The sequence below is a fragment of the Rhynchophorus ferrugineus genome, unplaced genomic scaffold (genome assembly GCF_030347505.1).
Source record: "Rhynchophorus ferrugineus isolate W39M unplaced genomic scaffold, kcgeb_rfMv2 rfM8, whole genome shotgun sequence".
NCBI classification, from domain to species: domain Eukaryota; kingdom Metazoa; phylum Arthropoda; class Insecta; order Coleoptera; family Curculionidae; genus Rhynchophorus; species Rhynchophorus ferrugineus.
Genome location: NW_027472587.1, coordinates 884,551 through 908,106, shown reverse-complemented (window position 1 = coordinate 908,106; position 23,556 = coordinate 884,551). Strand labels below are relative to the sequence as shown.

At 31.7% G+C, this 23,556-nt stretch overlaps 2 protein-coding genes across 7 annotated transcripts in view; one reads left to right on the top strand and one right to left on the bottom strand.

The window, feature by feature from the left end:
- Nucleotides 1-23,556, bottom strand: part of Fdl (fused lobes) — a 219,364-nt gene that overhangs the window by 9,483 nt on the left and 186,325 nt on the right. For all 6 annotated transcript variants that reach the window (XM_076412442.1, XM_076412444.1, XM_076412446.1 and 3 more), the window contains 3 exons: nucleotides 16,919-17,165; nucleotides 12,908-13,031; nucleotides 4,360-4,618 (listed from right to left, as the gene is read on the bottom strand). In XM_076412442.1, coding sequence (XP_076268557.1) covers nucleotides 4,360-4,618; nucleotides 12,908-13,031; nucleotides 16,919-17,165 — 630 coding nt within the window. The remainder of the gene's footprint in view (nucleotides 1-4,359; nucleotides 4,619-12,907; nucleotides 13,032-16,918; nucleotides 17,166-23,556) is intronic.
- The window catches only part of s-cup (spermiogenesis-related protein stanley-cup), a 106,791-nt gene that overhangs the window by 16,738 nt on the left and 66,497 nt on the right, over nucleotides 1-23,556 (top strand). The window lies entirely within an intron of this gene.

Below are 23,556 nucleotides of genomic sequence, written 5' to 3'. Positions count from 1 at the left end.
TTATATTTTTACATCCGCAACGCCCGCCCAAAGAGCATATCATATTACACTCGTATTGGTCCATTAATAGATGTCATTAGGTTTTCAGGTAGAAAAATAAGGGTCCTAGAACCATTCACAAGAAAGTCTCAAACAATAGTTTTCGAAGGTATCACGTGGTAGCACCAGACTAGACAATGGAAGACACAACGGTGTCATACGTTCTTCAATCCTACTATGAATGCCCTTCCACCAGGTGCATTTGTTACTATTAAAACAGCATCTGAGTTAAAGTCGCTTTTTCGTGATCTTACGTACGAAATATCAAGATCCCTTCCTACCCCTTATAAAAGAAAATATGGTCGACCCCCCAAATCATCTTACGTAATAATTTTAATTATTAAAATTTTAAGCCTAGTTAATGATAAAATCAGTTAATAATAATGAGTAGTGTTGTGTTGCAATGGGAAATATTTTTGTCTTTCATGGTTTCAAGGTTGTTCAGATGCACTTGATTACCCTTACAAGTAATTATTGTAAGGTTTGAAGTGTATGTTGAAGAGGTTGGGTTAAGTTTGAATTAAGAAAAGTGTTAAAGAAGCAACATGTACAGATAGAAAATAAGTCATAAGCATAATACGTAAAATTAAAATTAATGAAGTCTATAAACAGTTAAGAACATCATTTAATATTTAGTGAACCGAAATCGTGGGTTAAAAGCATCAACAACGTGGTATGAGCCTGTTTAGTAGAATTTACTAGTGACGTACCACGCTCACGGCGTAACATACTTTTTATATAAATTCTAATTTTTGTCGGTTTTTGTCCATTTATTTCTATTCGTGTTCTACATACATGACCACATTACTTTACTCATGATCAATTTTTGTCTATATTTTACCACTTTTCTACGATATCATTAAGTGTTATAACGAGCTACTGAACGTTAATAAATAATCAACATCTCCTTATATAAAAACTAACAATGTACCAAGAAAATTAGAGTGGAATTTTATATCTCAACTAATTTATCACGCCTTAAACCATATTTAAGCCAGACATTTATCCACAAGATGAAAAGCTGTCTAGGTTCCGAGGAAGTATATCTTAATTAGTTTTTAAAAAATCAAGTTGCAACCTTTCTTTATTTTAAAATATGACGCTCTCTCGTCCAGGCCGCTTTTATTCCACCGTGTGTATGCGGGTCAACAAAGAAAAAGAGCTTTGCCGAGACCATACGAATCCACTAAATTAGTTCATTTACCATTGCACTAGTGTAGAAAATTGCCTGGCTGCCTTCACTAAACATGGTTATGTTAAATTCGATTTATTACGTTCGCTTTGGTTAATCTAATTAATAATTAATGCTTCTCTTCTATACAGTTAAGATGATTTAAATGAAATATTACTTCGATTATCGATATGTAGCAATCGATAATAGGCTCAAGTGTTCTCAAGATCTAACTGTAAATAATTGGAACAGAATGAATATGGCTGTTCTAATATTTTACTAAGAAATAACTCTTAGATAAAATTGTAAACCGCTCTTCGTCTGCCTTTCTGTATAAAGAGTGCCTTAATTTACACAATATTTGCATTTACCCCCAAGTATGGGAAACCTCCTACCCTACAAAAACAGTTAATGAATATGGAAGTGATAAAAATTTGACATGTGTAAGGTTTAGAGAATCCATATGTGATCGTGAAAAATGGGATGCCTTACTTTTTCGTAAATGAACTTACAATGAAACAATTACTGCATGAGTCAAATGTTTATTATGAGTTATTTGAATCAAATATCAGACGGGTTATTTATGTTTTAAATTTATTTAATACTCTTACACAACCATAGATTGATTTGTAACATGGCAAGTTTGACTTTTCCCATATTATCAACCAGTCAAAACGAGAGTAGTAGTGAAAGACTAATTCGCAAAGTGAGTTCTGACGGGGTATTAAAGATAATATCATTGTCTTATTAAGAATAAGAACGAAAATAAGAGCAGGAGACAGATTAACACTGTTAAGTGGCTGTTCATTTTCTTGACTTGTTATTATGTGAGGATTCTGTCAAAATTTTGAAAGACTAGCGGAGACTGTGACAAAGACTGATTGACGACTGTAGAAGATTGATCTAGAACTACTTGATTCGCCTTGTATATGTCATCTCCCCCTGAACCTTCCTTTCTGCTCAATAGATAATTATAAGGGGTTTTCCATGTACTAAGTAAACTAGAGCAACAATAAAATGTGATCCTACAATGATCGCGTCAACCTTTCTTCAAATGTGCATATATAATAAAAATTCGGCGATATAAATATTAGAATTTTCAACAAATATTTTCTACAAATACTAACAACTCTTTGAATGAGTTGATACAACAGGACTTAAGGGAAATAAGAGAAAAATAACATGAAGACTTTCATACAGCGTAGTATAGCTATGAATTACTAATAAAAAACGCCAGAAAATAGGGAGATCTATTTAATTGAGATGAAAAATGTCAAAAATAAATAACTGGCCATGAAGAATAAAAATATACTAGTAAAATGGAAAGAAATGAAGTATATTAACGAGAACATGTTTAGAGAACAGAGGCCAATACAATGATAAATAAGAAATAAAGCGAAAAAAGAAGGAAGAGAAGAGAGACAGGAGGAGGACAGGACAGTGTGGTTTACGAGGGTGACAAAAGTCAAGGATATGACGAATAAAATAGGGAAAATACTATAAGAAGACGAAATAAATTCAACAAGAAAAACGGAAGATGTACAAAAACATGAACTGTGTATGGAAAACAGCAATGTGGAACATGCGAGGACTGGCGCTTAAGAAGGAAGATCTGGAGGAACATTTTGAACAAATTAAGTTAGATCTACTAGTACCTAAAACACTTAGTGGAACAAACGGTTCATAACAGGTTAATGGAAAAGTCCCCAGCCTGACACATAGATGCGCTACTAGAATAAAATCCATATGTTTCTTAGTTAGCCCTAACCCTCAAAAGATAACGTGTATAAATTTGACAGCTGTCGGATCATTAGTTTGTGAATTATAGCACGTAAGTAAAAACTTAGCTTGATGCCGAGTTTCCGGACACTGTCCGAGGAAAATCAATCATCAAGGATTGGCATGCTAAGTTTAGACGTGGTGAAATGAGCACCAAAGACGGTGAATGCAGTGTATGCCCAAAGGAGGTTACCGACGAAAACATTTAAAAGATATACAAAACGATTTTAAATGACCGTAAATTGAAATTGAATGAAATAGCAGACACTCTAAAAATATCAACTAAACGTGTCATCATATCATTCACACAAAAAAAAGACGAGTTGATGATTCGGAGCAGTGTTTGAAGAGGATAAAGCGTAATAAACCTGAGTTTTTGCGTCGTTATGTGACAATGGATGAAACATGGCTCCATCATTTCACTCCGAAGTCCAGTCGACAGTCATCCGAGTGAACTATACACGATGAACTCGCTCCAAAGCGTGGAAAAAGGCAACAGTCGGCTTGCAAGGTTATGGCGTCTGCATTTTAGGATGCGCATGGAAGGAATAGCGTTATTTGACCATTTGAAGGACGAAATCGCCGAAAAACGACCGCACTTAAAGAATGCTCGCTGGGAAGAAATTTTCGTCGAATAAAGAGGTGATCGCCGAAACTGAGGCCTGTTTTGAAGCAAAGGACAAATAGTACCACAAAAATGGCATCGAAAAGTTGGAGGGTTGCTATAATCAGTGTATCGCCCGTGAAGAGAATTATGTTGAACAAAAAAAATAATTTTGTCAAAAAAATGTGTTTTACTATGGAAGGCTGGGGACTTTTCAATTGACCTGTTAAAGGTATTATGCATATATCATGTATGCGATTGGTACTGCATTGGCTACGGACTATACTGTAATCTGTGGGACCATGTGTTAAGAATGTTGTAATTAGTGAGATATTTAAAAATAGACGTCGTAAAGGGTTTTTATAACTTGTATTGTTATAGACAAAACCTTTAGTGTCTTTTTTTATCGCCGTTCAACAAGTCGCCTCTTCTTTCTTTGAATAAAACAGTTTTTAAAGTAAATTAATAGTTTTGTGTTTTAAATCCTTTCCCACTTTATGATTTATATATATCATAATCTTTAATCAATCCAAGCCAAAATATTTCAATATATAGAATGTTTAGTGAACGCCATATATATAGTGGGTCATATTTTTAAATCTAAATAACTTATAAATGCCACCTTTTAGCTATACTACAAAACAAAGGCCTACATTCTGATAAAAAATAACGCGAACATAAATCAGACCGAAGGAAAAAATGCGTGCCTCTACCCCCGAAACAGTAAATTCGAAACGTGTAATATTAAAATGAATGTTACACTCACCCTGTCTAAATATTTCGTAATATATGGTCTTTTGCTCAGTTTGCTCGACCACACAATAACCTGGGGTATCTTTTCGCCTCCGTTGGCGCGCTGTAACCTGGCCAGGGCCTTCAGGGTGAACTCACCCCACAGATCGTGCAAGTCACTGTAGTTGCTCGGCGTGTTGGATTTTTGCAGGTGCTGGGCCCAACATTCGAGGTTAACTTCGTCGCCTCCGATGTGGAATATTTCAGTTTCTTCGGTCAATTCCAGAAGGTCCCTGAGGAAACATTTAATATTAGAATAAAATTGTTTTACGCCCGTCGTACTGTGAGTTTAATTCAATTTCAGTTTATTCATTATTCTTGTGAGATAACTTTAAATATATATTTAGTACAGAAATGTTAATAGATGTGTTGTATCGTCTTGAGGGTCAGAAGCAAACAAAAATATTGGTTTTGTGAGCTCATTTTCCGAGAGAGATTATCGGAGAAATTCATTGGAGAAGATCATTGATAAAAGATTTCATTAGAGATGAGTCTGAAGAACGATTATAGGTAAAAACATGATATGAAGTAATTTTGTAATATGATAACGGATGATATGAGGTACAAAGATACACAAAAAAACTTGGGAGTAGAATGGGAATCCATGTTGCACTTACTATATTTATTTTACGTTTACGTCTTTAGAAAGAAGCATTTTTTTTTTAGTTTTAATATGTTACGAGATAGTTGGGAAAATTATGTTTAATGGCGACTAATATCTTAAATAATTATGCAAAATGCCAAATTAACTAATTAATAAAATTCATTTATACACAAATACAAATGTAAAAATTTATACATATAACAACACTTATTTCAATTATATATCACATCCCACTCAAGCCTAACTAAGAAAATATTTAACTTTATAATTTTTAAGATGTCAACTGTATACCAGCTACTATTTTCTTAAGAAATTACTCTTGGAACAAATCCACAATATTTGGATTTACCGGCAACTGTTGGAAACCTCCTATACTAAAATATAACAGTTTGAATAGTTTAGTATTGAAAATTTGCCATGCTTGATGTTTAGAGCACCCATACGTGATCGTTAAAAATGGGGGTCTTACTTTTTCGAAAACGGACATATAGTTCATGATATAATTACCGCATGGCCCCCTCGATCATGCGATTTAACACCAGTTGATATTGTTATAGAGTTGAAGGCAAATGTCAAACAGGTTATTTAATAAGTATATTATTTTTCTAATTTTAATAAATAATGTTACTAGATAGATAAGAGAAATGATAGCTAATGGCGAATCACATTTTAAAAATTATGAAAAATGCCAAATTAATTAATTGATAAAATAGATTTTTGCGCAAATACAAATGTACAAATTTATACATATATCAACACTTATTTCAATTATAACATCCCACTCAAGCCTAACTAAGAAAATATTTAACTTTATAATTTTTAATATGTGAGCTGTATACCAGCTACTATTTTCTATTAGCTTACTATTAAGAAACTACTCTTGGAACAAATATACAATATTTGGATTTACCGGCAACTGTTGGAAACCTTCTATATTAAAATATAACAGTTTGAATAGTTTAGTATTGAAAATTTACCATGCTTGATGTATAGAGCACCCATACGTGATCGTTAAAAATGGGGGTCTTAGTTTTTCGAAAACGGACATATAGTTCATGATATAATTACCGCATGGCCCCCACGATCATGCGATTTAACACCAGTTGATATTGTTATAGAGTTAAAGGCAAATGTCAAACAGGTTATTTAATAAGTATATTATTTTTCTAATTTTAATAAATAATGTTACTAGATAGATAAGAGAAATGATAGCTAATGGCGAATCACATTTTAAAAATTATGAAAAATGCCAAATTAATTAATTGATAAAATAGATTTTTGCGCAAATACAAATGTACAAATTTATACATATATCAACACTTATTTCAATTATAACATCCCACTCAAGCCTAACTAAGAAAATATTTAACTTTATAATTTTTAATATGTGAGCTGTATACCAGCTACTATTTTCTTAAGAAACTACTCTTGGAACAAATATACAATATTTGGATTTACCGGCAACTGTTGGATACCTCCTATACTAAAATATAACAATTTGAATAGTTTAGTATTGAAAATTTACCATGCTTGATGTATAGAGCACCCATACGTGATCGTTAAAAATGGGGGCCTTACTTTTTCGAAAACGGACATATAGTTCATGATATAATTACCGCATGGCCCCCGCGATCATGCGATTTAACACCAGTTGATATTGTTATAGAGTTGAAGGCAAATGTCAAACAGGTTATTTAATAAGTATATTCTTTTTCTAATTTTAATAAATAATGTTACTAGATAGATAAGAGAAATGATAGCTAATGGCGAATCACATTTCAAAAATTATGAAAAATGCGAAATTAATTAATTAAATAGATTTATGCGCAAATACAAATGTATAAATTTTTGTCAATGATGAAGTAAAAAAGTTTTTGTCTTATGAAGTAAATAACTCATGCAGAAAATTGTAAACAAATTTCAGTCTGTTTTCCTGTATAAAGAGTGTCCTAATTGCACAATATTTGGATTTATTGTTAAATGTGCGAGCTCTCCAAAGAAATTTTGAACAACGCATGTGATCGTTAAAATTGAACATATAGTTGATAAAACAATTATTGCATGAACATTTTTCAGATTTGGCCCCCTTGATCATGTGATTTAACACCACTTATGTTAGTTTTAATTTCTTTTAATGTTTATGTGAGTTATTTGAAGGCAAATATCAGACGATTTTTTTTGTCAAAAAAAGTATCCTTCTTTCAATTTTGATTTTTAATGTCACCAGATATTTCATAGCTAATGGTGAATAATATGTTAAAAAATTATGAAAAATGCCAATTTAATTAATAAAATTGATTATACCAGTATACAAATTTTTGTTAGTTATATCAACACTTGTGTATTGAACCAAGAACTCCTTTCTATATTTAATGCATCAGTTATAACAACAGCTCAACACCTATCTCAATTTTATTAACTCTCAAAACAATTTTTTTCACTTTTTTCATCAATAACACGCTGTCCAACAAGGGTATTGGTTTGTAATGAAAATTGTAACACATGCTAACTGTCAGTCTACAAATAATCTGGCTGTTCAGAGCTTATAAATGGTGTTACCATAGTAATCATAGTAATCATTACCATAGTAAGTACCAAATAGTGAAATCACAGCATATCATAGCACGCTGGATTATGCATTTTAGTTCAGTTTTTTTATGTGCTCCTTCTAACGGAATTTTTTATCGAGATTTATCCCATGGTACTTAGCGTTGTTGCCATATATGCTAACTTGATTTCGTCAACTGTTATTGTAGATGTGTAGGTCCAGCTATATTGTGAGTGGCCTGTCATAATTTTCTGACTGTTTCTTCGCTATTGTATCCAACAGTATCATCAGCAAATGTAGTTATTTGTAGTGTGCCACACATATAAAGTAGGTAAAAAATTGACCCATGTTTTAAATTCTTTTTTTATAGCTTCAGTTTCCTCTTGCTTCACTTTAAACTTTCTGGCTGATTTTTAACAGTGTTGTGTTGTATTGTTTTTAGCGTGTTGCTTTGATAACATTTTCTGAATTTTGCGGATAAGAATAATAATGAATAATAATGATTAGAATAATAATAAACCTTTACCAAAGCTTAGGATAAGTGTAAGAATATACCTGAGCGGACTTATTTTTATCTTTATAGGCTTTTTCGATGGCTGATAGCACCAATACGTTATCTCTTTTTCTTCAAGGTATAGATATTTGTTATATACCTATAAAATCGTTCAATTGTGTCACCAATAGTGTTAACACTCACATATTCAAAGCGTTGTAATACTACCGTTAATTTGCTTTAATAACGCACCCTTAAAACTCACAGTTCTTGAGGTTAGAGTAATTTTTGAAACCACGTGATTTAAGCACGAAGTACTGATTCAGCATGTAAAAAATTAATCGTAGATTTTTCCCAGGATCTTTTAAAATCCACTCTTATTTTGTTTTATTCCCTCCTTATTTACGAATAAATCTCTCGTTCTCAATAGGAAGACAACTTCATCTGTTATCGCATCGCGGAAATCTAGTTCTGTAACGGCATTGTAAGCTTTTTCAATTTTATATCGCGGCTTACGGAATTTTCGCCGATACCGTCCGAAATTAAACTTGCAAATCGTTCTCCACTAAAAGAATTTTATGAAAATCGGCCCCGGACCGCATAATAATTAAAAATTAATATTCCGAGTGAATTTGACGGAATTAAAATCTGTTATTGTTGCGTAACAGCTTCCAGTCGGAGGGAAATCTCTTAAAGACATTTTCTTTCTATTTGCATTTTCCAATTTCCACCGATCTTTAGGCCGCTAATATTCATTCATCTAAAGCTGTTTCAAGCACATTTAATGATTCAATGTGACTCGTAATGTTATCGATGTTGATAGCGTTGTGATTTCGCCGAGTGTATTTTTTATTTATATATAACACAATTGAAGAGTCCCCGGCCTATCATAGTAAAACACATTTTTTTGGCAGAATTAGCTTTTTAATTCAACATAGTTCTCTTCAAGGGTGATATAACGATCATAGCGACCCTCTAACTTTTCGGTGGCATTTTTATAGTACGACTTGTCTTTTGCTTCAAAATAGGACTCTGTTTTAGCGATCACCTCTTCATTCAACGAAAATTTCTTCTCAGCGAGCATTTTTTTGATATCTGCGAATAGGAAATAGTTGCTAGAGACCAGATCTGGAGAATAAGGTGGATGAGGAAGCAATTCGAAGTCCAATTCATGGATTTTTGCCATCGTTTTTACTGACTTGTGAGACGGTGCATTATCTTGGTGAAGCAGCACTTTCTTTTTCTTCAAATGTCTTTCCTTTTCAAGGTAGGTAGTTTCAAGTAGTTTTCCCACGTTTTGGGGCGGGTTGATCGTGTGCAGTCCACCCGGATGACTGTCGATTGGACTTCGGCTCTGAATCATCAACTCGTTATTGTTTTTGGTCAAAAGTGAGCTCGCGTCGTGAATGATATGATGTACACGGTCAATTGATATCTTTAGAGTGTCTGCTGTTTTCAATTCAATTTCAATTTACGGTCATTCAAAATCATTTTGTGGATTTTTTAATGTTTTTGTCGGTAACAACCTCTTTTGGGCATCCACTGTGTTCACCGTCTTCGGTGCTCATTTCTCCATGTCTAAACTTACCGTACCAATCCTTGATGGGTGATTTTCCCGAGGCAGTGTCCGGAAACTCGGCATCAAGCCAATTTTTTGCTTCAACTGTATTATTTCCCTTCAAAAAGCAATATTTTATCAACACGTGAAATTCCTTTTTATATTTTTTTTTCACAATAACAAAAGTTGCTTCACTCAAAATGCTATAATTCACAAACTAATGATCCGACAGTTGCCACTTATACACGCATCTTGCGAGGGTTAGGCCTGATCAAAAAACATATATATTTAATTCTGGTAGCGCCATCTATGTGTTATGCCTTTGGCTTTTCAATGTACCCGTTAGTATGACCGAGAAATACATTAATTTTTGGTATTGAAAAAAAATAAACGAATTGTTGTGGCACAACGATAGCTATGTTTATTGATTGTTTGATTGCCTTCTTTTTCCTTTTAGATGACAGAGATGGACAATTTAATATGAACACTTTAGTTATACACAATATTTCTCTACTAATAAGGTGTTAAGATTCTTTTATAAAGTTTTAAAACGCTGCAGGTCTTTACATAATTGATTAGTATAGTGAATTAATAGTTTCCAACGGGATGTTGTAATTGACCAGGAAAGATGTTTGATTATAATATGATACTCCTCAAACCAAGACTGTACCTCTTTGGTTGTTTGCATTGGTGCATTGTTATATTGGAATATGTTAGTGTTTAGCAGCAATATGTTAGTAATAGTAAGAACTTTATCATTGAGAATGTTGAGATTAATTAATTCCCAGTAATCTGCCCAGTGATGCGAAAGAGAGAACTATCTGAATACTACGATATTTCTGTTGAAATCAAAATGGAACCTCCACCACAATTTTCTGTAGAAACCATTCAGATCGTAGGTTTCTTTTGGGGTTCTCTATACTTAAACCCCTGTTTGTAGAAAATAATGCGAACGATGATACGTTGGACCATACCACCTCTTTCGCAGCTACCGTTATAAAGAGTCTCACAATTGCAACTCTTCCATGAAAGTTATCTTTGTTGAGTCCTGCCGTACTGTTTTTGTCGAAATAGTATTACACAAGTGAGTTCTGCTGTCACATTTTCCGCGGCAATTTTATATTGTCTGGACACAACACTTTTTACTGTTCGTCGGTCTCTGTCAGTCAATTTTCGGGTTTCACCTATTATTTATCTTCTTCGATGATGTTCTACCAGGTATTGTGTATGTTATCATTACAATGGATACTGTCGTCAGTGAAACTTTGAACAATTCAGCTACTTTCAGAACAAAGTTTTAATACACTGAAATATAACCTACAAGATTTAGCATATAAACTGAGCATTACATACGCGTTGTCTTATTTACAGAACAATATATACTATATAGCACGTGTAGGTATTATTTTGTTTATCTTCTATATATCTGATAGGTGTGAAACATTTTAGAGACCTAATGTGTTAGCTTATTTAAAAGTTAATTTAATGACATATTCTTTAAACTGTAAAAAAGAATAATAGGATATTATCTGAAATAAAAGCAGAACATGTATGTCAAATCCTTGAGAAAATGACAATGACAAAAAAATAGACTAGGTGACCATAGGCAATAAAAAACACTCACTTGAGTGTACTTGAAGCCTGTGACAAATGCAAGAAATAAATTCACAGTGGAAGAACAGAGATGAGATGCTTTGCTTTAACACAAATTCGTAGTGCTTGATTGATTTTTTTCAGAAATAATATAATAAAATATGCCGATATAACCTTTAGGAATTTTAATTTTTAAGCGCAATTACTTTTGACTGAGTTATTTTAAATTGAATATAAATACAATGTACTGTACCATATATAGACACAGTATCGATATGAGTACTCGAAAAATATTTCGACTGAAAATTGTCGTATTTTTAGGAACGACTCAATAAAATTGGTGGATTTGTTTAAAGAGCCATTACCGAGAAATTGTCAACGTAAAAATGTTATGCATTTTCTTGTCTAGAAATAAATACAATACAACGAAATCGGATATGACGAAAATGGCGAATCGATATCGAATTTCATTTTCCCTGTTAATTTGGTTTCAATTATCTGGAGGATTCTTTTACAGCAGTTTTACTGATAAATGTTAAATTTGTTAAAATAATATTAAATTCTACATATATTTTAGGAAGAATTTGATAATTTTTACATCAGTCTTTCAGCGTTGATATAAAAATAGTTGATGTGAAAATTGTATCTATTATAACAATCACAAAGTCATAGGTTAATAATTTAGTATATATGTGTAATATTAGTAGGGTTGTTTGGCCATGTTTAACGTAACAAACTTGAATTTTTGCATCGATATGTGACAATGGATGAAACATGGCTTCATCATTTCACTCCTAAGTCCAATCGACAGTCATTCGAATTGGAAAACGCAACAGTCGGCTGGCAAGGTTATGGTGTCTGTATTTTGGGATAAGCATGGAATAATTTCCATTGACTACCTTGAAAAAGGAAGGACCATCAACAGCGACTATTACATAGCATTATTGGACAGTTTGAAGGTTGAAATCGCCGAAAAACGGCCGCATTTTAAGAAAAAGAAAGTGCTACTTCATCAAGACAATGCGCCGTGTCACAAGTCAGTGAAAACGATAGCAAAAATCCATAAATTGGGCTCCGAATTGCTTCCTCATCCACCGTATTCTCCAGATTTGATCACGGAGAATAGAGTGATTTATTTAATCAAAAATGGTGTACACAGGTAGTAACATAAGAAATAAAAAATATAGTGATATCAAAGTGATTTTGTTAAGTTTGGAAACACCATCGAAGGAAACGTGGACTAAATGTAAAAAGGTAAAGATGCTCTCTAATGAAAGTAAAATACATTAAATGGATATACAATTGTTAATTATGCGAATGCGAATTATGCCTCCAGGGGATACCACTACATAATAAAAATAGGCGCCAAAAACTCTACCTCATGGGTGATGTTGAAGTGAGTTCAATGTAAATATAATGAAACAACTATAACCTATAAACTATAGTGGCTGTATAATTAACTGTAATTTAAATTATTCGATAATATATGCATTAGATGTACTATGATGTTAAAATAAATTATATGTTTCATTATTTTATTTGGAGTAGAATTTTGTTATATGTCAAAACCAAAATAAATTAAAACTCAGAGTTGATGCGACGGTTTGACGTCATAAATTGAGGTGACGTGACGATTCACTACCACTTTGGATAGACTATATGTCATAATATTAAACTTATGGCCATTATTTAATAAATTGGCATTTTAACGCCTAATTTTATTTACCTGTAGATTTTTTCTAGCACATCGTACACGTTCGGATTTTCGGGATTGAGTTGTCCACAGGGGGGTTCTCCGCAATATAAACTCCAAGGTCGCTCGTTTACGCACACCGCTAAGTCCCCTAAACCTGAAATAAATCATGACCGGAGAGTTTACTCCAATAACACAAAGAAAAAACGACGTCAAATATCCGTCCATTTATCTATGATGTTTAGTTTTATTTGTTCCCGGTCGCGAAACTTAATCTACATTTATATTTTTTTTTTGAACGGGAAACGTATTTCTGGTTCTTTATTTGAAGTCAGGGTTTTATATTAAACATATAGTGAAACGGTTCGTACAGTAGACTGGATTTATACGGAAAAATCGTCGAACTGTTTGGTGGTTTTTGATATGCGAGGAAAGGAAATGAATTTCTAATTTTTAATATACAATTTCTCTAGCATCAATGAAAACTAGTTGCAGTGGCTAGTATTCCAATCTTAATATAAAACAAGGTACATCTAAAGAAAAAAGGGTGTATTTAGTTAATTCTAGCGTTGGGGACTATCTAAAGAAAATGACTATCGACTACTTTCAGTCGACTAGTTTGTCCTTACTGAAATAGTAATTACAATTTTCATTCGACTACTTTTTTGACTATCAAATGTTTCGACTATTTTTGTCGATAGTTCCTAACGCTAATTAATTGAACGCTGGAAACCAGAACTATCAGATGTGGAAAAATTTGGGAATTTATTTCTTAAAAATAAGATCGTCTATATAGACTTTATCTTCAAAAAAGTAAGAACTGATTTGCTCTTGCTGACACATCAGCTTATACATTTGTTTTAGGTACAATAATGAGTTTCTGATGTTTGCATATTGGATTCGTTGTACTTCTGTTGTCCTTGTTTACGTTTCCACAGTAATATTGAAATAATGTGAATTCTTATTAAACTTTTACTTTAAGACATTTACTTGAAACAATATTGAAAATAAACAAGCCCATTTTTTCATACGACAATAAGATAAGAAAATATTAGGCGTATGACTTAATTTTTGCATTTTTATAGAATACTCTACGGAAATGAGCTTTCCACTGACCTTTTATTGCAAACAAATCCCTTATACCATCACCCAAATAGTCAATCATATTGTGAAAATAACTTTATACTAATATATTTAGAAGACGAGTTGTTTTCAAAACTTTCAGTTGTTGAAACTTGAAGGTTAAACTAAGAGATTGAGTAATCGATCACTGATAATTTCACAATTTGATTTCTCTATTGTATTCTGTGTGTACTTTATAAAGCTTTTTTTAAATAATATAAAACGTTCAAGTACCGTAAAAAGTATATGCCAATTCATTTTGCTGATTTCAAGAACTAAACTTCGATCAATTTCCTTTTTGTATATTCTTATGATTTGTGTAGCACGTATGAAAACTAGTTGAAAGTTGACAGAAAAAAAAGAGAGTTTATATTTAGTTAATTTTAGCGTTGGGAACTATCGAACAAAAATGATTATCGATTGTTTCATTCGACTGATTTCAGTCGACTAGTTTGAGTCGTGACTCATATGGTTATTATATATATAGATAGTTTGAAGATGTGAAATTCCAAGCTTTGCTGGCGTCAACGCAACTCAGCTAGGAGCAGCTCGAATATTTATTTCAAAGCGCTTGCACCAGTGCAGAAAAATGGAAAACTTGGGAAAAAAGCCCCACATGTTTTGACTGAATACAATGTAGATCAACGTATAAACATATAACGTTCACTAATTACCTAGCAACAATAAAGCACTTTTTGTGGGAAATTGTAAAGAACGATGAAAACATTTTTTTTACGAGAATTCTAGTGTATAGATTCAATTTAATGTTTTTGGTGGGTTTTATTATTCGGATCTTGTTCAATTTACTGTTTGTAATCAGGATTATAGTAGGGAACTCAAAGAATTGGCTTTTATTAATTCATGGACAGGAGAACTTGGGAGAAAGAGCTATGATGAGCTTTGGTTGAATGCAGAGCTTTTTTAATTACTAGTTGGTAATTATTGGTTGGTCGCAAATTGTGCAGCATGAGATTGTGGTAGAAGAGTGGGAATTGATGGTTGTGTTTATAAACTCAGAACTAATGACATCTGCCTCTTTATATATTTAGTTACTTTTGACTTATTATGTGTATCCAGAGTCATATGCAACATCTTATTTTCGAACCAATTTTGCACCACAAGGCAGTGTCCTGTTCTGTACCTACTCTATACATATGACATTCCACAAATAAAAAATGTTCGTGTCTACATTCGTTGATAATACTGCGATACTTGCTGTTGGGGACAACAGCGAAGAAGTAACCGGAAAACTGCAACACTCAAGTGATAATATAAATAAGTGGACACAGAGATTGAGAATAAAATTAAGAGAGAGTAAATCAGTGAATATTGAATTTACCTACAATCAAACTGTTCATATACCAATAAATATAAATACCACTATTTTCTCATGCAGCAACAACGCTAAGTACCTTGGGATGAATGTTAGTGCAAAACTTCATTGGAATGATTATATCAAAAAGAAAAGAAAATATCTCGAAATAAAATACCAAAAGTGTATTGATTATTTGGCGGAAAATTTGAACTGTTCGTATATGATACGTTGCTATTGTACAATCAAATACCGAAATCTATATGGACCGATGGAATTTAGTTATGCGGATATTCTACACGAAGAAATATCTACATATTACAAGTATTTCAGTATTACAAGTATAATAGTGTCCTGAGAAGAATTGTGAAAACACTCACATACTATAGGAACAATTACTTACACCGAGACCTTCGGATTCCAACTGTCATAGAGATTCGCAACAAGGCATGAGGAAAGACTCCACTCCCATATTAATGACGAAGTGCTGCAACTCTTGGATAAGACTGAACTAGGACTCAAACTTAAATGAACCAAACCATGTGATCCTAAATAGTAAAATCACTGGAAAGCGCTACTAACTTTTATTTAATTTAATTTTATTAGTATGGGTAATTGATTAAGTAAGAGTCGATGGATTTTTCTAGATAAGTACCTAGTTTTAAGTCACTATAGAGACAAAGTTAGTGGGCAACGACTAGTTTCAGCAATTTGAGTTTATACTTAATTGTCTTGGACTTTTAGACGTATGTGTTTGCATGATCGAGAGCGTAGAAACAAAACAGCATCTGTTTCAACTTTAGGGATATAAGGTTTGTAGATATTAATCAATATTGGGGCTAGTGGGGAATCTTGTGGTGCCCCGGGCTGCATGATGAAATTCATGCAATCGAAAAAAAATACGACTTTAACTTGGAATGATAACTTGGAATAACGGTTTTCCCAATATTAGGGGTAAAAGAATCACTGAGTATACCGAATTTCTATACCATGAAATTTAGTACATCGATAGTAAAATACGGTAATCACTTAAATAATGATCTCTTATCTAGTAGTCGAATGCAGTACATTTTAGTGAATTCAGTGAAAGTCAGAATAGTGAAATTCAAAACAATGATGCTAGAAGAACAAATATGTAAGAATGATAGTCATACATCATGTTCCAATTTTTATGGTTTTATGGTAACTATATCCAGTATATTATATTATTTAACAATTTTCACGAAAAGCAGCTAACATACAAACAATAATTGGCCCCAGAAAATTTTAATATCGAAATATAATTTCGGTCTCTTTTAATATAATCTCGCGATTTAAACAACGAAACTCATTCCGTTTATAATGATGATAATATAAGCAGATAAAGAAAACAAAAGTAGGTCGATATTGTTCCACGGCAAGCTTATAATTTAAACAACAAATTCATTTTTAGACAGACCTTATTCGATTCTTTTTGTCGAAAGGTCAATTCGACGGCTGTTGACATTTTGGATCGTATACTCCGAGAGGAAGGGGGAGACGAAGTAATTAATTTTATAAAGAAGCGTTTTAACTCGGCGAAATTAAATTTGACGGATATTTTTATCAAGATGATATTCTCCAGGCATTACCTTCTTTGGGTCCCCAAGTCCAACCGTTGCCGACGTGAGCGGGCACGTCCATCTCCAGAATAGTTCGGATACCTCTGACTCGAGCAAATTCCACGATGGCTCTTACCTCTTCAGGACTGTAGGTCTCTCCGGGGCTGTAGGAACCTGTTTTAGACAGTTGAGGAACGCTAGGTAGCACCAAGGGAAAGCTTTGTGAATCGGTGATGTGCCAGTGAAAGACGTTTAGTTTATTGGCAGCCATACCCACCTGAAAAAAAACGTCCATCAAGGAAATTAGTATTAAACTAATAATTGTCCACTGGTTGATATTCGTCCATAATTTATTAAGTCATGATACACATATACATATATAGCTTGTTCAATAAAATTACCATTGCCAATCCACGTCATCAAAATTTATGACGTCAACTCATTGCAATGTTGTCGCATTAAACCTGACTCTTGATATATTATTTATCAATTCTGATATAACACAATACTAATGTAAATAAAATAATGAAATAAAAATAATGTTATCAAATATAATTTATTTTAACATACATACAGTACATTTAATGCATATATTATCGAGGAACCTAAACTACAGATAATTAATAATAAACAGATAATTAAAAATAAAATAATAATAAACAGCCACAATAGCTTAGAGTGTCGGATTGTTTTATTATATTTACAATTAACTCTCTTTCATACAACCTATGAGTTAAAGTTCTAGTCGCGTTTTGTCTTGTAGTGGTATGTATCCACCGGAGGCCTAATCCACCTAATTGACAATTTTATATCCAAGTAATGTATTTTACTTTCATTAGAGAGCATATTTACATTTATACGTTTAGTTCTTGTTTTCCTAGTTGCCGTGTTTCCATCTTACGATTCCTTGTCGAGTCATTTTGATATCATTGTATTTCTCCTTATTTTTCCTTTTACCATTGCGTCATATGTCCACATCCCGAAAGTTTGATTCAGTCACTGTCAATTTTACTATATAAGTCACTGTTCAAGTCAACTACTAAATTGTTAATTCACAATCTATCTCACGCTTGTTCACGAATCCATCATTTATCATTTTTTTCTTCCATGTGTCTGGTGAAGTTCTTCCCGACCAAATGTGTTATTGTAGACAATGTTTTTTTCCACATATCCAAACAGTTCTTGCTTGTAAATCCTTCTCTACCTGTATATCCATTGTAGTAGTTATATGAATTTTATTGGATTGAATATCTGATCTACCATATTTCATATAGATACATACATTTAAATAATTTTCTTTAATTTTATTATGCGCCTTTAAAAATTTATTCTTTTAAAAACAATGTCTGTATGTCCCATTAGTCCCCTTCGTGAGTTATTTTTTACATCATTTAAACTTATGTTTCCTAACAGTACATGAAGGGATGATCTACATTCCAATAAAAGGGGATAAAATTCCTACGTTTTTTAAGGATACATCCCAGACTGACCGTTTTTGACCCAGATAACCGTCATACATGTCATAAGTTTGATTAAGAATAGAGCTAACGTCAAGGTAATTATACAATTTAATGTTATATTTTCAACTTTTTGAGAGATATTTGCTACATTTCAGTGCTGCGACTAAAAATATTTGTTTATTATGTTTATTATTTATGTTATTATATTTGTTTATGTTAATAAATGTTTGTTTGTAATCTTAACAATTACTTCTAATACAATGATACAGTTTGTCCATGATCATTTCTTAAGCAACATTTTCTATCTATTTCTGAATATTGTTTCTCAAGATGTAAAACGAAATGAAGAGGTTCAGTCTCATGTAAAAGGTTCAAAATTATTTGTTAGTTTATATTTGGTTCGAGCTTAAATATCTGGGAATGCGTTTCGATCGATGTGTGTTCGGAAAAACATATTAGATACAATTACAAAACGCAAACAGCTTGGGCTTAAACTAAACCAAATGTATTGCCTGATAGGGCGTAAATCTAAATTATCATTAGATAATAAGAATTTTGCTGTATTAGTCAATACTTAAGGTTTCAGAATAAAGTGTTGTGAGTCGATGCTCCATATTACGTGTCGAACAAAGTGATTCAGCGTGATATTCCCATAGAACCCATAACGAGTATGATTCGGATTGTACTCGCTCGGAGTGTTAGTGCTGAAAGACTATTAGTGATGCCAATGGCACTCGCCAAACAGTTAAATGTACGCAATGACAGTGAAGTGCGTAGGCTCAAACGCAAACTGCCATACGAACTGATTAATAGACAAATAGAGTGAGATTTAATAATCTCTAGAATAAGTTAGAATAGTTTTTAGAATAAGTTAGGATAGACTTTAAAATAAGTTAGAATAGTATCTAAAATAAGATTTAAATTATAAGTTGTGCAGTAAATCATTTACTGAAGTGATCTACTACATGTCAGGATAGTTATATTATATAATTGAAATCATATAATAATACTTATTGCCCACGGGCAGATTGTTGACGGTCTAAGAGATTAATAAAAAAATATTTGGTTCCGAACCTGTGTTAGGAAATGAAAAATGATCCACTATAATATTTTATGTAATTTTTTTTTATTATAGGTCAGACAGTGCTAGTTGTTTCACATAAAAACTTCTGGTACGCTTATCATTCATCTTCTATCTTATTCTATATATTAATCGGCTTAACAAACATTTTGCCTCCCTTTTTAATGAAAAGGGGGGCACCTGGAGACGTGAAATTTGGCATGGTAACGCTTATATCGAGGTAGAATTTTTAGGCCTAAAATTTTTATGTAATATAACTTACAAATAAATAAACTCCAATGAAAAAAACACGCGCTCAAATTATTAAACAATCAAGAATAGCCATCGGGTCGGTGATACAAAATATATAAACAAATATTTTAGGCTGAGACCGACTGTTACAGCATAGATTTTTCATCGTTTCTGTTGTATGTAAATTAACTACGGATGCGTAACTTTTAAATTCAAAATCTAGTAATGTTGTATCGCAAAATGCTGGTAGGCAATTTTCAATCGCTTCCAATTTTATTTCACAAATCTCTAAGTTTTACATTACATTGGAACTATTAAAGAGTTTTGGTAAGTTTGTATAAAAAATTATTAAGAATAGTGTAATTACGTAAAATTATATGTTACATTTTTTGTAAAGAAAACAAATTATTATGTCCGTTTTGTCGGAAGCTATATACAGCTGTGAAAGAAAAATCCGACTTATGCGAAAATTCTTATCTTATTCCTCATCCCAACATAGATTAACAAAATTTGAGAACAAGAATCGCCTGTCCTCTTTGTTTACAAGATATTTAGAATTTTGAAATCAGCTTTTGATTTAATTTGATGTCTGGTGAACAGAGAACAGCTAAGAAAAATTGTTCTTGCTTAAGCACTGGTAGTAATTGATATGGTTTTGTTACATTAGATACATTATATATTTGTACTACAGTTAATTTTAAAGGTTATTAAGATTTTTCCATACATTTTAGTGGTATTAATTTCTGATTCAACCCAGGTTTTTTTAGTAAATCGATTTCTTATCAAGATTTAAAATGAATGTTGCAAATATTATTAATAATTTAAAATTCATACTCACCATTCATTGGTGAGTTCTTAATTCTCAGGTGGGACATAAAACAAGGTAGAAAACCATATAAGGTAACTTGAAAATGAACTAACTGCAAGTATGAGATTGAAGACTGGAATAAATAAGCAAAGAACGGTGCAATTTTATTTAAAAAATTAGATTATATTAAGAAATTATTCTTTTAATCAGCCTGGTGTATTTATTGTTTTTTTAATATATATTTTAGGTGAGAAATATGGATAAAATACTGTATGAATCCATCAATGAGGTAATGAAATTATGAAGCACTTAAAATGAAATTCTATACATAATTTGCATAGATGGAACATATTACGAAGAGAAGAAATTATGAATTATTAACAGTAAATTTGTAAACATTTTAAAACATTGATAAATATTAAGGAGTTTACGATGAATCCAATAAGATGTGACTATATGACATTTTATTATTTGAACTTTGTATCAATAATATTGATTATTTACTTTATAAACCGAAGTTTTGAATAATCAATAGTTAATTTAGTGATTGTAAAATCATTCTTTAATATATATTTGTAAGAAATAAGAAAATATCATGTATTGATGTTTTTATGATATTTGATTGAAGTTGTTACTATTCAGAAAATAATCTTATTTATGATACGTTGTTATAATGATTAGTGATCTAGCAATTTAAACTTATCAATACTTTGTTTATTATTGAAACTTAATGGAAATTAGATTTAATTAAATGCCATTTAAAAAAAAATAGTGAGTGTTTGTTGTTGATATAGTTGTTTTAATATGATTTAATATACAGATATTTATTATTTTAATTATTTAATTAATGTTATATATGAAATATATTTCTGAATTTATATTGAAAATACTGTGAAAACAAGTTTTAGTAAAATATCACTTTTAAATTATTCCCTTTACTCTGTTATGAGAGAAACATGATTCATTTGATAAATTGTGGTTCAATTACGACCACAGTCTGATCACTAGTAACCATAAATTGTCAATGAGTCTACGTTGGATTTTTGAAGTAGAAAAAACAGAATATGTTGAAAACAACATTTTAGAATCTCTATTTTCAAAGCGCAGTAAGTGTTGGCTTTATATAACCTTCAAGTAATAGCAATTTTGCATTGGTATTGCATATTTTTCACGAAGTAGTTAAGTGAAGCTTGAAAGTGAAATATCGTGATATATACCAAACATTGATCCTTTTGATTATTATATGTTTCGATCGATTATGCATGGCTTGTTAAAGAGAACTTCCTATCATATGAATGAAAAAACTGGGTTTAAATAATAGATTCATTAAAAATAATTAAATTGTTTTTATATTCTAGGGAAAGTACTTTGTAATTAGCAAAATACTACAAATAAAACAGAGTTCCATTTTTTTCACAATAAATGTCAAATTATTTATTGGTAGCCGAACTAATATGTGCTGCCATAAGATCGTTCGTTTGCATAAAAGAACCATTTTGCATGTCGATAATATCGAATCAACAAACCAATAGCTAACAAACATGTTTTTCGTAATTGAAAGCGCAGTCTAATTGGCCAACGAGTTCCAGGTAACACTCGTTTATCTTCATAGAACGAAAATTGAAATTAATTCGAGCGAATTGGAAGGAGGTGACCTTTAAAGATTTTCGCGTTTATTAAGCTCATTCTCCGATAGGAAAACTTGCTCCGGGAATTTATCGCCGCCATATCTCGAGAGTTTGCAAAACAAAAACTAGTGACCTATTATTATTCCGTTCGGGAATTACCTTTGCATTGTAGAGGCATTAAACTGGTCTTCCGTGTAGAGCGCCGGAAAATTAACTAACTATGACTTACGTTAGTTAACAATTCCAAATGCGAATCATTAAATAAACAGGCTGGGCTTGAATTGATAGAATTTTGAGTCGTGAAGAAAAACGTACCTGATTAATACGTTTTATAATGTCTGAATTTGCATAGTATTTGCGCTAAAAGCAAAATACTTCTCTGAATATTAAAATTAAAATTTTGCTCATTTTGATAAGTGTTATCTATTAGTGAAAATGTATGTAATAAGATAAATATACTGAAAGGTGCAAACCGTTTAATAAAACAGACACGTCATCAAAATTTATCACGTCAGTATGTCGCAGTGTTGGTGAGGATACATTAAAACTCATCGTCGTCCGGTAAATTGAATATACAGCGCTGGCCTATATATAGTAAAATTGCTATATTTTTTATATAAATTACTATATCACCTATATATAGTAAAATATATAGTAAAAATTACCTTTCAAAAACAGTAAGAAGATGACATTAATTTACGAAACATTTTCGAGGAGGTAAACAGAAAAAGACAGCATATTAAATTTTTAAATATAAATTAAAGGATATAAATTTAATTAATAATGAACCTTAACTATGTCATAAACTACTTGCTAAAGTTCCACGTATTTGGATATACCACACTACAAATATATTATATATAAATACAATTTTATAACAACTTCTTTGTAGGTGCATTCCGTTATACTTCTCACACTAATTACTAATTAATTGCAATACAATAAAAGTTGCAATAGGACATTTTTCCAAATAAAGGCAAGGTTAATATATTTCATGGAAAATTAATACAATCAAAGACTGAAGTACCTCATAAATCAATGATGTTATATTTTGTGTATATTTTAGTATATATATGTATATATAAATATAAAATTATATATATATATATATATATTTATATATATATATATATATATATATATATATATATATATATATATATATATATATATTCTTAGGTCTGCTTTTCTCATTTTCATACAGCTGTAGCAAGTACAATAATTTCCTTTTCCGGATTAATGGTCTGCAATTTTTTCCTGCACTTCTGCAATGCCTACAAACTGGACGATTAATTGAAATTATTCACATTATTATTCTCATATTATTCTGGGCTACTTGCACTTGCTTCAGTATTAAGTTTTATAGAATTCTTAACAAGAAAAAATATACTGATATAGACAGACTCAACTTTTTTTTGCCCGTAACTCTTCTTGTCTTATTGTACCGTATTTATAATTCA